At 43.7% G+C, this 16,999-nt stretch overlaps 1 protein-coding gene across 1 annotated transcript in view; it reads right to left on the bottom strand.

Annotated features, from left to right (window-relative positions):
* LOC126239291 (estradiol 17-beta-dehydrogenase 2-like) overlaps positions 1 to 16,999 on the bottom strand; it is a 206,157-nt gene that overhangs the window by 69,781 nt on the left and 119,377 nt on the right. Inside the window, exon 5 of the mRNA XM_049947850.1 lies at positions 3,282 to 3,414. Within this exon, the coding sequence (XP_049803807.1) occupies positions 3,282 to 3,414 (133 nt within the window). The remainder of the gene's footprint in view (positions 1 to 3,281; positions 3,415 to 16,999) is intronic.

Below are 16,999 nucleotides of genomic sequence, written 5' to 3'. Positions count from 1 at the left end.
TCATTAGTTCGCTAGACGTAGAACTACTTAAACCTAACTAACCTAAAGACATCTCACACATCAATGCCCGAGGCAGGATTCGAACTTGCGCCCGTAGCAACAGCGCGGTTCCGGACTGAAGCGCCTAGAACAAAAGTATTCGGTTGGTGCTTGCGTTCATAGCATTTTTGTTTTGCTTGTTGGTATTCCGGTTGCTACGGGTTTGTTTACCGATTGTCATTTTTTATTTTTGGTTCACTTTTGGTATTTGGATTTACATACTGTCGTTTTGTCATTTATAGATAGTGAGTGGAGCTGTGGATGGTAGAAAATGAGTTCAATAGAGGGGTGACATCAGCGGAGGCAGCCAGAAATATTTACGCCGTGCGTGGGGATAATGCCATTGGACAGAGCACGGCATGAAAATGGTTTTCTCGTTTAAAGGAGGATCAAAAAAATGGTTCAAATGGCTCGGAGCACTATGGGACTTAACATCTGAGGTCATCACTCCCCTAGAACTTAGAACTACTTAAACATATATAACCTAAGGACATCACAGACATTCATGCCCGAGGCAGGATTCCAACCTGCGACCGTAGCGGTCACACGGTTCCAGACTGAAGCGCCTAGAACCGCTCGGCCACTCCGGCCGGCTAAAGGAGAATCGTTTTGACATTAGTGACTTTGCACGTCCTGGAAGACCTTCGGTGTTTGGTGAAGATCTTAAAATGCATTAATCTACACTCCTGGAAATTGAAATAAGAACACCGTGAATTCATTGTCCCAGGAAGGGGAAACTTTATTGACACATTCCTGGGGTCAGATACATCACATGATCACACTGACAGAACCACAGGCACATAGACACAGGCAACAGAGCATGCACAATGTCGGCACTAGTACAGTGTATATCCGCCTTTCGCAGCAATGCAGGCTGCTATTCTCCCATGGAGACGATCGTAGAGATGCTGGATTTAGTCCTGTGGAACGGCTTGCCATGCCATTTCCACCTGGCGCCTCAGTTGGACCAGCGTTCGTGCTGGACGTGCAGACCGCGTGAGACGACGCTTCATCCAGTCCCAAACATGCTCAATGGGGGACAGATCCGGAGATCTTGCTGGCCAGGGTAGTTGACTTACACCTTCTAGAGCACGTTGGTGGCACGGGATACATGCGGACGTGCATTGTCCTGTTGGAACAGCAAGTTCCCTTGCCGGTCTAGGAATGGTAGAACGATGGGTTCGATGACGGTTTGGATGTAACGTGCACTATTCAGTGTCCCCTCGACGATCACGTGGTGTACGGCCAGTGTAGGAGATCGCTCCCCACACCATGATGCCGGGTGTTGGCCCTGTGTGCCTCGGTCGTATGCAGTCCTGATTGTGGCGCTCACCTGCACGGCGCCAAACACGCATACGACCATCATTGGCACCAAGGCAGAAGCGACTCTCATCGCTGAAGACGACACGTCTCCATTCGTCCCTCCATTCACGCCTGTCGCGACACCACTGGAGGCGGGCTGCACGATGTTGGGGCGTAAGCGGAAGACGGCCTAACGGTGTGCGGGACCGTAGCCCAGCTTCATGGAGACGGTTGCGAATGGTCCTCGCCGATACCCCAGGAGCAACAGTGTCCCTAATTTGCTGGGAAGTGGCGGTGCGGTCCCCTACGGCACTGCGTAGGATCCTACGGTCTTGGCGTGCATCCGTGCGTCGCTGCGGTCCGGTCCCAGGTCGACGGGCACGTGCACCTTCCGCCGACCACTGGCGACAACATCGATGTACTGTGGAGACCTCACGCCCCACGTGTTGAGCAATTCGGCGGTACGTCCACCCGGCCTCCCGCATGCCCACTATACGCCCTCGCTCAACGTCCGTCAACTGCACATACGGTTCACGTCCACGCTGTCGCGGCATGCTACCAGTGTTAAAGACTGCGATGGAGCTCCGTATGCCACGGCAAACTGGCTGACACTGACGGCGGCGGTGCACAAATGCTGCGCAGCTAGCGCCATTCGAAGGCCAACACCGCGGGTCCTGGTGTGTCCGCTGTGCCGTGCGTGTGATCATTGCTTGTACAGCCCTCTCGCAGTGTCCGGAGCAAGTATGGTGGGTCTGACACACCGGTGTCAATGTGTTCTTTTTTCCATTTCCAGGAGTGTACAATGATCCCCGTCAGTCTATTCGAGTACTGGCAGATGAGATGAACTGTGACCGTTCTACCATGTGCGACATTTCATGCAGTGGGGATGGTTCAAAAATCTGGTGTATGGGTACTGCATTCTCTAAGCCAAAATCACAAAAATCAGCGGGTGGGCCCATGTGTATCTCTGCTTGCGCGTCATCCATTGATTCTTGAACAACATCTACGATTTATATCCTGTATAGTTACTAGTGAGGAAAAATGGTATCTTTACGCTAACATAAGGAAAATAAAGGTATGGGTGAGCCTGAACAAAGTAACAACTCCCTGTACAAAGACCTTCGCGCATCAATAAAACATAATGTCATGTATCTAGTGGAATAGCGACTGTGTGGTGTACTGCGAATTGCTTCCCCGAGGTGTGACTATCACTGTTGACATTTGTCGTCAACAACTGAGACGTCTTAAGAGACGCAGTCCAAGAACAGCGACCAGGAACACTATGTGAAGTGATGTTACTCTACGATAACTTTCGCCCACATTCTATCAGAGTGCTAGACTGACAAAAAACACTGTACAAGAGTTGGGTTGGGAAGTCATTCCACGCACGCCTTATTCACCTAATCTCGCACCCTCAGATCTCCCGCTTTTCCACTCTCTATTGAATGACCTTCACGGAATTTCCTTTCCAGATAAAGATGCCTATGAACAAGGCTCGACGAGTCCTCCTCAAACCACGTGTTTTCTACAGTCGCTGAATCGAGAAGTTATCCCAGTGTTGGCAGACTGACAGTGATGGAGAGTATATTATTGATTACATTCTCTGTTATGTGTATATGTTCTGTTTTAAACTTATGGAAAAACGCTGCGAAGTTATGCACCAACCTAACTAACCATCGCTACCATTGTATTTATCTATATGTAGCTCTACAGTATACTCAAATTGTTGTCCAGTCACGATCTATGACCTTGCTAATGCGACCATATGTAGCGTACAACTTATATAATATTATTGAACAAAATTTGATAATTTGAGAACACTGCGTAAGAGGACAGAGTTAACTTATCATTAATGGGGTAAAACACTTGACTCGGTACACATGATTTCCTGTCTAATGCACGGGAAAACTTGCATGTGGTACGTATCATAATATACTCACGCATACAAAGTCGGTTGGACAGAACAGACCGTGACGGACCATTTCTTCATTTCCATTCTCAGCACGTCAGTAAACATTATCAGTGCGCTTTTGGACAGGCAGTAGGGACTCTGCATCAGGATTGGCACTCTTCCTGCAACGTCACAAACTTCGTCTTAAAGTCATCGTTCATCGTTGTTTCGTTGTTATTATTGTGTTATTACTGCTACGAGTTAACTTGCTTAGTTCATAGTCACCCACTACGTTTATCAATTTCTTGTAGGTATAATATATTCGGAAAAATATGACATGTTAATGTCGATTGCATACTACAGCTTTTATGTTTACGATTTTATATATCTTTTTGTGAATAATGAATTACTGTATACCTGTTACATAGGAAGGTGCGCTCTAAAGTAATGCACTGATTTTTTTAAAATATTAAAACTCTTGAAGCTTTTTCAATAAAACAAACTTCATTAACATTCAACATCTTTTTTCCTCATATCAATATATTTATTTCTCAACATAGTCACCCTGGTGACGAATAAAATTCTCCCAAAGAGGGATCAGTTTGTTGATATTGTCGCTGGTAGACTGTTTGTTGAAGGAGCCTCACCTGTGCTTGTACCGCTTCCTCACTATCAAAGTGAAGTCCTCCAAGGTGTTCTTTAAGTTTTGAAAACACTCTGACCTCTGTACATAAAAGTTTGTTTGCGTGGCCATCTTCCGCAGCATGCACAGAAATGTGTATTTTGTAAATAAAACCACCTTTTCTTGCTGCAACTGTAATTTATTTCTCCCAGACGCTTTTCACCTTTTTTGTGGGGTCTAGAACGATATAATTTTGTTCTAACATGTTTTATTTTTATATTATCATACAGTTGCCGTCGTGTTTTTATGTGAATAAGTAATTACAGTTTGTTGGCATCTGCGTTTCCTCTCATCTGGTCTGAAATCGCCCTACCACTTCATTTCCGAAACAAACGCACATTTTAATATTCCGAACTTTTGCTTTCACACTGTTCACCATGTTTATCATTATTTTTGTGGTGCACTATTACTCTTTTGCCACTAGTTATACATATTTGTTCGAACACTGTGCTCTTAAAGACGTAAATATTGTGTGTTCATTATGGTAGACAACCCAGACAGGAGGAAACACGTAACGAACTCACAATATTTACGTCTTTAAAAGCACAGTGTTCGAGCAAATATCTATAACTAGTGGCAAAAAAGTAATAATGCACCACAAAAATAAGGATAAACATGTTGAACAGCGCAAAAGAAAAAGTTCGGAATATAAAAAAGTGCGTATGTTTCGGAAATGAAGTGGTAGGGTGACCTCCAGACCAGATGAGAGGAAACATAGATGCCAACAAATTGTAAGTAATGACTTATTTACATAAAAAACGTGAGCTGTTTGATAATATAAAAATAACACATGTTAGAACAAAACTATATTGTACTAGATCCCACTGAAGATGCCTCAGATTAAAAAAAAAAAAAAAAAAGCGCAACGTGGCTGGGAGAAATAAACTGCAGTTGCAGCAAAAAGAGGTGGTTTTATGTAAGCGTAGGCTTCCGCGGCCGTTGTCTTCTTCAATAAAATTCTTCAGGGTATCAGACCGCATCGTCATAATTTAATATGCGCCAACGTTTCGGCCAGCGTTGCAGCTAGCCTTCATCAGGGCCTTACGTTTAACGTAAGGCCCTGATGAAGGCTAGCTGCAACGCAGGCCGAAACGTTGGCGCATATTAAATTATGACGATGCGGTCTGATACCCTGAAGAATTTTATTGAAGAAGAGGTGGTTTTGTTTGCAAAACAAATATCTCTGTACATACGTTGAGGTTAGCCCCATCGTTCCGATCATTACGAACACCAATAGACACAACGCTACATGTTATTGATGTCGACACAGTCATCATCGTCCACAGCTTTCATTCTTGTGTTGGTTTTAATTGGAGGCACGTATTTTGTAATTAGAAACTTGGTTACAGTACGCTATTTCTCACATACCGGCATAGTTACGTTAGTTCAAACGGCTCTCAGCACTATGGGACTTAACATCTGAGGTCATCAGTCCCCTAGACTTAGAACTAATTAAACCTAACTAACCTAAGAACATCACATACATCTTGTGAATGATGTTCCTTCAGGATAACGACATTGCTCGACTAGAGTGGCCAGTATATTCTCGAGACATGAACCCAATCGAACATGCCTGGGATAGATTGAAAAGGGCTGTTTATGGATAACGTGACCCACCAACCACTCTGAGGGATCTATGCCGCATCGCCATTGAGGAGGGACAATTTGGACCAACAGTGCCTTGATGAACTTATGATAGTATGCTGCGACGAATACAGGCATGCATCAATGCAAGAGAACGTGCTACTGGGTATTAGAGGTACTGGTGTGTACAACAATCTGGACCACCACCTCTGAAGGTCTCGCTGTATGGTGGTACAACATCCAATGTGTGGTTTTCATGAGCAATAAAAAGAGCAGATATAATGTTTACGTTGAGCTCTATTTCAGAGCTATTCTAGAACTTGGATACAGTTGACCAACTTGCTAAGGATGTAGCGATTCATAGAAATCTCTTCATTAAATTTCTCTGTCCTCACTCTATAAGCTCTATCCAGCTGACATCTCATATCAGCTTTGCGAAGTGTAGCGAATTCGATGCTATTGTTTATGTGTAGTTCATTTAATTTGTTTTTTTTTAACTTTGTCAGCTATGTGTTTAATGTCTGTTACACATCCAAGGACGTTCTGTAACATTAATTATCAGACACTTGTGACAGAAGAAACCATTTCATATTTAATATCCATACAACCAGTCCGCATGTTTATATAATGTAGTGGTAAATAATCTGGTAAAACTACTTTTGCACGCACTTTGAATCTGTAGAAGGTTTAAATCAGGTCTTGGCAGTCCTATCCTATTCAGATCCAAAATTTTCTCAAAAATGAGATTTCAGTTATCAATAGTTAAAATTTTATGTTACTTCCACCATTCACTCTAAACAGAAAACTAGCGCCTACAAGTACCACATGCCCAGCACTATTCATATATCAACCAACTTCCTATAAATCCACTCTACCACACACATTTATTCCCTGCCTTTATATTGCTGGGACTGTTCGCCAAGAGCTCGACAGTTGACAATCGACATTGATCATTCACATACAGGAACTCCCCCCTGCGGGTCCGGGGATTAGAATAGGCCCGAGGTATTCCTGCCTGTCGTAAGAGGCGACTACAAGGAGACCATCCCCCTCACGGGGGTAGTTAGCGCCTGCGTCCGGAGACGGACGGTTTCCCGACCTATAATCGTGGTCTTTTTGGTTTTTCACTTCTCGTTTCTTCATTCCTTTTGTTGGTTCCTTTCTTTGCTCTTCTCCACTTCACTGTCTTCCTTACTCTTTCCCTTGACTTCTCCTTGCCTTCTCATTGCCTTTTTCTCCTTGCCTTCTCATTGCCTTTTTCTCCTTGCCTTCTCATTGCCTTTTTCTCCTTGCCTTCTCATTGCCTTCTTCTCCTTGCCTTCTCCTTGCCTCCTTTTCCTTGCTTTCTCATTGCCTTCTTCTCCTTGCCTTCTCTGGTCTCCGCCTCGGCGTTTGAGACAGTCTGTCCTCTTTCTCCCTCTCTCTTCTTTTTCCTCTTCTTCCTTCCTCCCTGTGCGTGTCTGAAGGCCGACCCACGCGTTCGCACGCGTAGCCGGTGACGGGGTAACGCGTAAGTCCCCGCCCTGGGTAGACATGTAAGGCACGCGCGTACCCCCTGGTAAAGGCCAGGCCCGGGGAGGGGTGATTGCCTGAGCTGATACCTTCTGACCATGCCGATTGGTCCCTCCGTCTGTTTCTCGGGAGGTGTGACCTGAGGTGTAAACATTCACCTAAGGCGGGAGTGCCCTCTGAGAGGGTCCCCACAAGGAAGGAGCGCGCCATCGGAGACGCTGGCAATCATGGGGGATTCCTCCGCAATGGATTCTACTCCATCGCTTTCGACTTCGACCCACAAACGGAAACGTGACCAGCCAACAGTGACAAAAATACTACCGCCTGCCCCACAGTTCCTCGTCGTTTCTCGATCTGAGGAAGGAAAGGATTTTTCCTCTGTCAACCCTTTCGTTATCCAGAAGGGCGTCGATGCCATAGCTGGATCTGTCAAATCTTGTACCAGATTGCGTAACGGTACCCTATTACTCGAAACTGAGAGCGCCTTTCAGGCACAAAAACTGCTCCGGGCCACACTCCTTTACACATTCCCTGTCCGGGTGGAGGCTCACCGAACTTTGAATTCGTCTCGTGGTGTGGTCTATACTAGATCCCTCGACGGCTTGACTGACGAGGAGATTCAATCTTTCCTCGCTGAGCAGGGCGTGACGGCTGTCCATAGGGTCATGAAAAAGGTCAACAATGACCTTGTACCGACCCGGACACTTTTCTTAACCTTCGATAGTGTTAAGCTGCCATCGCGCATCAAGGCGGGCTACGAGGTCATTTCAGTTCGCCCCTATGTCCCGACACCTACGCGCTGCTACCAGTGTCAGCGTTTCAATCACACTCGACAGTCTTGTTCCAATGCGGCTAAATGTGTCACTTGTGGCAGGGATGCCCATGAGGGTGACTGTCCACCTCCGTCTCCTCGTTGTGTGAACTGTCAGGGTGACCATGCCGCATCCTCCCGCGACTGTCCTGTCTATAAGGAAGAACGCTGTATCCAGGAAATTCGAGTCAAAGAGAAAGTGTCCACCTCGGCTGCTCGCAAGCTATTGGCTAGTAGGAAGCCCACGCTGCTCCCAGCGGGGAAATACAGCACTGTCCTCGCCTCTCCTCGGACTACCCGGGAGGTAGCAACCCAGACATGCGATCTGACCTTCAGCACCACGGTCGTCCGTTCGGCCAGTGCTAAGATCGCGCGGTCGACGTCTCCTCTTCCTCCCATCACCCCACAGACACCAGCCACTTCCTCAGCTTCTGCTCAGTCGAAGACCCCGAAGTCAGATGCACGGGCCTTCAAGAAGGAACCATCCCGTGCAGACTTCCTACGTACCTCGACCTCCCAGCCTTCGACCGGTACTTCCACCAAACGTCCTTCTAAAAAGGCGCATAGGAAGCACAGTTCTCCTTCTCCGCCGCGGCGCCTTTCTTCTCCTGCGCCACCCAGCGGTTGCCGCCCCAGGCCGTCATCCGTTTCGCCTGGCCGCACCGCTGGTCGCCGAACATCTGGCCGTTCACCGGCGGAGGAAGCTCCCCCTCCCGGCCATCCTCCTGAGATGGCCGATGACCCTATAGACCCCATGGACGATGACTGTCTGCCTCCTGCTAGCGGCGGCAGTGCTCGCTCGAAGCCAGGCCCTAAGCGGCCTTCGAGGTGACCCCTTCTCTCATCTTCCTTTTCTTACGATGGCACTTATTAACTGGAATATTCGCAGCATTCGCTCCAACCGAGAGGACTTGAAGTTGCTGCTCCGCTCGCATCGTCCGCTCGTCGTAGCCCTCCAGGAAACGAAGCTACGCCCATGCGATCAAATTGCCTTGGCACACTACACCTCTGTGCGTTTTGACCTACCCCCTGTGGTAGGTATCCCAGCTCATGGAGGGGTTATGTTGCTGGTCCGGGATGATATTTACTACGATCCCATCACGTTGCACACCGGCCTGCAGGCAGTAGCCATCCGCATTACTCTCCCCACTTTCACGTTTTCCTTTTGTACCGTTTACGCTCCATCGTCATCTGCCGTTACCAGGGCAGACATGACGCAACTTATTACTCAGCTACCTGCACCATTTTTGTTAACTGGAGACTTCAATGCCCACCATCCTCTTTGGGGCTCTCCAGCATCCTGCCCGAGGGGCTCCTTGTTAGCAGACCTTTTCAACCAGCTCAATCTTGTCTGCCTCAATACTGGCGCCCCTACTTTTCTTTCGGACACATCTCATACCTATTCCCATTTAGACCTCTCTATATGTACTCCCCAACTTGCACGCCAGTTTGAGTGGTATGCACTTGCTGATGCATATTCGAGCGACCACTTCCCGTGTGTTATCCATCTCCTGCAGCATACTCCCTCTCCGTGCTCCTCTCGTTGGACCATCTCCAAGGCAGACTGGGGGCTCTTCTCTTCCAGGGCGACCTTTCAGGATCAAACCTTCACAAGCTGCGATCGTCAGGTCGCACACCTCACGGAAGTCATTCTCGCTGCTGCTGAATATTCCATCCCTCACCCTACTTCTTCTCCACGTCGCGTACCGGTCCCCTGGTGGACCGCAGCATGTAGGGACGCTTTACGTGCTCGTCGACGTGCTTTACGCACCTTTAAACGCCACCCTACAGTGGCGAATTGCATTAATTATAAACGATTACGTGCTCAGTGTCGTCGTATTATTAAAGAAAGCAAGAAAGCCAGCTGGGCTGCTTTCACCAGCACCTTCAACAGTTCTACTCCTTCTTCTGTTGTCTGGGGTAGCCTGCGCCGGCTATCTGGCACTAAGGTCCACTCCCCAGTTTCTGGCTTGAAGGTCGCGAATGAAGTCCTTGTGGCCCCTGAGGCTGTCTCCAATGCCTTCGGCCGCTTTTTCGCCGAGGTTTCGAGCTCCGCTCATTACCACCCTGCCTTCCTCCCCCGCAAACAGGCCGAGGAGGCTAGGCCACGTGACTTCCGCTCCTCGAATTGTGAAAGTTATAATGCCCCATTCACCATGCGGGAACTCGAAACCGCACTTGGCCGATCACGGTCCTCCGCTCCAGGGCCTGATTCTATTCATATTCAGATGCTGAAGAACCTTTCTCCTGCGGGTAAAGGTTTTCTTCTTCGTACATACAATCGCATCTGGATTGAGGGACATGTTCCCGCATGCTGGCGCGAGTCTATTGTTGTCCCGATTCCTAAGCCGGGGAAGGACAAACACTTGCCTTCCAGTTATCGACCTATCTCGCTTACCAGCTGTGTCTGTAAAGTGATGGAGCGAATGGTTAACTCTCGATTGGTTTGGCTGCTCGAGTCTCGCCGCCTACTTACCAATGTACAATGTGGATTTCGAAGGCGCCGCTCTGCTGTCGACCATCTGGTTACCTTGTCGACCTTCATCATGAATAACTTCTTGCGGAGGCGCCCGACCGCGGCTGTGTTCTTTGATTTGGAGAAGGCTTACGACACCTGTTGGAGGGCGGGCATTCTCCGCACCATGCATACGTGGGGCTTTCGCGGTCGCCTCCCTCTTTTTATTCGTTCCTTTTTAATGGATCGACAGTTTCAGGTACGTGTGGGTTCTGTCCTGTCAGACACCTTTCGCCAGGAGAATGGGGTGCCACAGGGCTCAGTTTTGAGCGTCGCTCTCTTCGCCATCGCGATCAATCCAATAATGGATTGCCTCCCAGCTGATGTATCAGGCTCCCTTTTCGTGGACGATTTTACCATCTATTGCAGCGCGCAGTGTCCACGTGTCTTGGAGCGCTGTCTTCAGCGTTCTCTTGACCGTCTTTACTCCTGGAGTGTCGCCAATGGCTTCAGTTTTTCTGCCGAGAAGACGGTCTGTATTAACTTCTGGCGCTACAAAGAGTTTCTCCCACCGTCCTTACGACTCGGTCCCGTTGCTCTCCCACTCGTGGAGACAATCAAATTTTTAGGCCTTACCTTTGACAGGAAACTTAGCTGGTCTCCACATGTGTCATATTTGGCCGCCCGTTGTACCCGTTCTTTAAATGTCCTCCGTGTTCTCAGTGGTACGTCGTGGGGAGCGGATCGAACCGTCCTACTTCGTCTATATCGGTCGATCGTCCGCTCCAAGCTGGATTATGGGAGCTTCGTATACTCCTCTGCACGGCCATCCATCTTACGCCGCCTCAACTCCATACAACATCGGGGTTTACGACTTGCGATCGGAGCATTTTATACCAGTCCCGTAGAGAGTCTTCATGCTGACGCTGGCGAATTGCCACTCACCTACCGGCGCGATATACTGCTTTGTCGGTATGCCTGTCGGCTACTGTCAATGCCCGACCATCCTTCTTATCGTTCCTTTTTTGACGACTCTCTTGACCTTCAATACGGGTTGTATGTCTCTGCCTTGCTACCCCCTGGAGTTCGCTTTCGTCGCCTCCTTCAACACCTTCATTTTTCACTCCCTGCAACCTTTCGAGTGGGCGAGAGCCGCACGCCACCTTGGCTCCAGGCTCAGGTTCGCGTTCACCTTGACCTCAGCTCGCTCCCAAAAGAGGTCACCCCCGGTTCGGTCTACCACTCCCGTTTTTTGGAACTTCGTTCGAAGTTCAACAACATGACTTTCATTTATACAGATGGCTCTAAGACCAATGACGGGGTCGGGTGTTCCTTTATTGTCGGGGCACAAAGTTTCCAATACCGGCTCCATGGCCATTGTTCGGTCTTCACAGCTGAGCTCTTTGCCCTCTACCAGGCTGTTCTGTACATCTGCCGCCACCGACATTCTGCTTATGTCATCTGCTCAGATTCCCTGAGCGCCATCCAGAGCCTCAGTGATCCGTACCCGGTTCACCCTTTCGTACACCGGATCCAACGCTCTCTTCAGCAGCTGGTGGACGTCGGTACGCCGGTTAGCTTTATGTGGGTTCCTGGCCATGTCTGTATCCCTGGGAACGAAGCTGCAGATGCCGCGGCCAAGGCTGCGGTCCTCCAGCCTCGGACAGCTTCTTGTTGTGTCCCTTCGTCCGATTTTAGCAGGGTCATTTGTCGGCGCGTTGTGTCGCTGTGGCATGCCGATTGGGCTGCACTTACCGACAACAAGCTTCGGGCCTTAAAACCTCTTCCCGTGGCTTGGACGTCCTCCTCACGCCCTTCTCGGCGGGAGGAGGTCGTTTTAGCAAGGTTAAGAATTGGACACTGCCGGTTCAGCCATCGCCATCTGCTGACGGCTGCGCCGGCGCCGTTCTGCCCATGTGGGCACTTGCTGACGGTTAGTCACATTTTAATGTCCTGTCCCGATCTTAAAACACTGCGCCTCGATCTTAACCTGCCTACTACTTTAGATGCCATTTTAGCGGATGACCCACGAGCAGCTGCTCGTGTTCTTTGTTTTATCAATTTGACAAACCTCGCTAAGGACATTTGATGATGTTTTTTAATCCTATGCCTGTCAGTCTGTCTTTTATTGTGTTTTCCCTTTTAGTTGTTGTTGTCAACTTGTGCCTCGCGGTGCATTCTTAGAGTAGTCAGGGCGCTAATGACCATTGAAGTTGTGCGCCCGAAAACCACAAAAAAAAAAAAAAAAAAAAAAACATACAGGAACTGGTGGCATACGAAAATTAAATAATATTTTTATTTCACAGTTCGTACTTACTGCAACCGTTCCTGGGAATGATATCACTGAGAGTCCTCAAGAAATGGCGGCCACTGGTTACATTTCACACTGCCACGTTACACAGTATGATTTGGAGCCATCTTGTGGCACAGGGTTGCACTTGTGTCATCGAAGCAAGAAAGTCGACCGAGTAATATGCATGACATGTAATACCTCAACTGATATCGAGTACAGAATAAAAATTCGGCGACATTACTTTTCAGCACACCCTTATTGACTGAGGATAGTGTCCCTCATGATCACTTGCAAAATAATATGATGATTACGGTATACCTCTATCTTTAAATCACAATTTTTTTGACATTGGTTTTCCTTTATTTTTACATATCTGACTATGATCACTTTGACTATTTACTTCTGTTCTTATTGGCGAGTCTCATATGCTACTGTCAGCTAGTGGATTCTGTGGCTGCCTTCTGTGTACTACACTAAACCCATTAATAGTATATGTATGCCGTTCCTGGCACAAAGAGCACATTTTTTAAAAATTTCCTGTTTTAAAACCAAGATCACCAGCTAAAAATTTATCTTTACCATGAACAAAATTTTCATTTAATTAAAAAAGTGAAAATTATTTTGTTAAAATTTAATAATCTACAAACTGCATTTATTCAGTTAAAGATTTAAAAAATACGAAAATTCTAAAATTTATTTAAATTCAATGACATGAACCGAATGATCTTTACTTTGTTTTTTACCTAACACAAGGGAGTTAAAAAAGAAACGATCTGGAGGCATAATTACAAAAACCAGTACCTGCATGTTAGAAGTATTGACCCTGGCTATTGAGACACTTGTCCCACAGTGAAGGAAGGTGGTGAACGAGTGTCTCATAAAATTTCTAGGGCTGCGATGTTAACCAGTTCTGCACGCCCTGCTGGATGTCATTGTCCACACGAGAGCAGGAACGGCTATGCCAACGTTCTTCTTTGACCAAGATGACCCCCTTCTCAATCACTTTCTGCAGCACGGGACAACAGTGAACGACCAGTGTTACTCGCAAAACTTGACCATCCTTCACCAAGTGATTAAATCAAAACGACCAGGCAATCTCATCTGTGGGATTATTCTGCTCCATGACAGTGCAAAGCGTCATACAGCCAATGCAGTAGCGGCACTCCTGCAGAAATTCAAATGGAAGGTTCTCAGCCACCCTCCATGCAGCCTGCACCTCTCTCCCTCTGATTATGCCCCTGGGGGGGGCAAACGATTCACCTCTGACGATCATGTCCAGCTGTATGTGTGGAACTGGTTAACATCACAGCCCCAGGAATTTTATGAGACAGCCATTCACTGTCTTGTGTCACAGTGGGACAAGTGTCTCAACAGCCAGGGTCAATACTTCTAACATACAGGTACTGGTTTCCATAATTATGCCTTCAGCTTGTTTCTTTTTGAATGCCCCTTATATATAAAATTTAATCCAACAATTTTTCTCTAATTTATCATTGTCTTCTGAAAATATTTCAGTGTAAAGTCTGGAAGAGTAATTTCATGTTAACATCTAAAAGTAATAATATAACTTTTTGACCGTATTTGCTCACCAAACTTTCAGCTTTTGAAATATTGTAAGATTGTTTCTTGCATAACTATTGCTATAATTGTTAAGTTCAGTTACTAAATTTTCAACACTGCCATTCATGTTCATTTTGTTTTTCTTTTATTTATGTAGAAAAAATTTAGATTTAAAAAAATTGCAACTTCTATCAAACGTTTTAATTATTTAAATCTATATTTATCAAATGTTTTAAGTTTTTAAAATCAACATTTTTCTGTTTTTATACCCTCTATGTTTCTGGAAACGCTTCAAAAGGAAATGTAAACATAAAGTTAACTTCTTTATATCTTTTTTAAATTTTTATATATTTTTGTTTCAAAATGTTCGGTTAATATTGTATATTGTGAATCATAAATTAAATTCCTTAAAACATTCATTCTTCTAGTCATATTTATAATGTAGAATGGATAGTTTCGAATAAAATTGAATGTACTTACAATGATATCGTTATTCAAATGTGTAATTCTTAAGTTTTATTTGTAAGCTTTTAAATAATTTCTTGGTGAATCAAGTTTTCAAAATTCTTGAGGAAACATTTCATTTTTTCCGTTTTTGACGTAGATATTTTATAATTTAACGTGAGCAGATGAAGAAGAATCGTTCCACTTATTATTTTGTCGATTATTTTAGAAAACAACAAAACTAAGATATGATACATCAAATTCAGCAGAATTATTATAATTAGTAATATCTAGTTCAAAATTTCTTTTTCCCTTTAATCCTGCAATTTAAATTGGTTGTGGTACAAAACAATCAATTGGAATTTTTGGATTTTCAATCTTTCTTTTTCTAGTAGAAGGGAGTATTCTGGTCCACATCTAACAACAGGAACACGAATTCCATACTTTTAGAACAATTTTCTTTTCTTATGAAAGTGTAATATTATCATTATTACTAGCCCATCTAAGATTAGAATCTTCTTGATCTTTTCTTGAACTCCAAGTGAAAACGTGTTAAATCTCCATCACAAATTATTTCTTTGAAGTCCTTAAAAATACCCAAACAACTCTAAATGATGAAGTACTTCATTTTGTTTGACTTCAATTTACCATTGCTAAGAATATGTCTTTCCACAGTTAATTCAATTGAAACAGATGAAGTTAATTGAAAAAGAGTTAATGGAGAATTAAATGATCTTCTGCTGTAGACCAAATATCTATTCCTTTTCTAATTTAAGAATGTCAAATAACATTAACACATAATTATCAATTAGTATAATATTTGATTTCCCATCATACAGTGAAAAATCTGTTCCATCTGTGTGAATAACATCATATGCAATATAAAGTTGTGAATAAATAGGATGAATTCAACCATCAGCAATAGTAATTTCTGTTTCCTTGTTGGGACTATTTAAATTATCTTTTGTCTTTTTTAACCAGAAATGAGTAAAATTGGAAACTCTCGATTCTGTTCATTATTTATTAAGGAAAAAATTTATTAGTTCAATTTTAAAATTACTGTTACACAGTCACCATTGACATCAATCAAATTATCATTTTCATCAGTTGTAGTTATTTCTAAATTCTGAATAGGATCAAAAATTGGAATATATACAGGAAAAATTGGTTTATAAATTATTGGTCCTCCATATTCAGCATTTGGTTCAAATGAAAAAATAATATTAGTTCCTCCATGAAAATTAACAGTATGTTTAGCAAATGCTTCATCAACCAAATTAAAATTTATATTAATTAATTCAAATGGAATAATATTAGAAACATTGTTAGCAATAGTTTACCCATAAGCTTCAATAATTTGATTATAAAATCGTAAATCTCAGCCAATACAACCTTCTTTATCCAGAAATAATTTAACACCAATCTCAATAATTACTCTGTTTAAAATTTATCTGTTTTGGGGTGTGTATTAGGTTTTTTTGATTGAATAAATTTTTCTGAACTTTTTAAACTATACTGACCAACAGGAATCTCTATTATTTCTTTGTAACAAAACAGTTTTTTATTTGTTGATGTAACTTCTGGAGTTAAAAAGTTAATAAAATCCAAGCAGTGATATAGTTTTAATGGTTCTCATATTTGTACAGTTAACTGTTTTTGCAGAACAGATGAATTATCACTCAATTGAAAAAATCTACAGTTTTATATTAATAAAATTTATGTAAATAAATGACTGAGGGGAATGGATAATAAGAATTCTAGAAAAGAAATTAAAAAATAAACAGAGTAACCTTCACAAAATTTTATTTGATGTTCAATAACAGAACTGAGCAGTTGAGAAAAAGCAATGTTAATGATTGATAATTATACTCTAGCTTTAAGAAAGTTTAATTGGAGAAAAATTAATCATTTGTATATTTATTATAGAAGTATAGATCAGTCAAAATGGCAACTTATGAAAAGATGAGAAAAATTTGTTGATATAATTAATGAAAAAATTTCTACTTTTACTGAAAATAAGGATGAACTCATTCCATTAGATGAATGTGAAAATAATTCAGTTGTAGTTTTTGATGATATTTTTGAAACTCAAGATACAGTCATAGAATATTTTACTAGACATAGACACAAATGAATAGATTTTGTTATCAAAGTCAGACAAATCCAAAAATAATGAAATAATTATTAACTGATAATCTTAATTTTTAAAACGTCTTGAGAGAAGGTAATACAAATAGAGATCATTGTTATCATGAATTTGATTGCCGTGATTGAACTTCCTATGATTTTAAAGAATTATATAGTAAATGTTGGAATAATGATCCTTTTATTACGATAGATACACCAAGATTAATTAATAATGCTAAATACTGAGAAAAGAATAAGAATTTTATAGGCATTAAACATACACATTAAACAAAAATATT

The sequence above is a fragment of the Schistocerca nitens genome, chromosome 1 (genome assembly GCF_023898315.1).
Source record: "Schistocerca nitens isolate TAMUIC-IGC-003100 chromosome 1, iqSchNite1.1, whole genome shotgun sequence".
Lineage (NCBI taxonomy): Eukaryota > Metazoa > Arthropoda > Insecta > Orthoptera > Acrididae > Schistocerca > Schistocerca nitens.
Note: the sequence above shows the minus strand (reverse complement) of the source record. Positions and strands in the feature narration are given on the sequence as shown.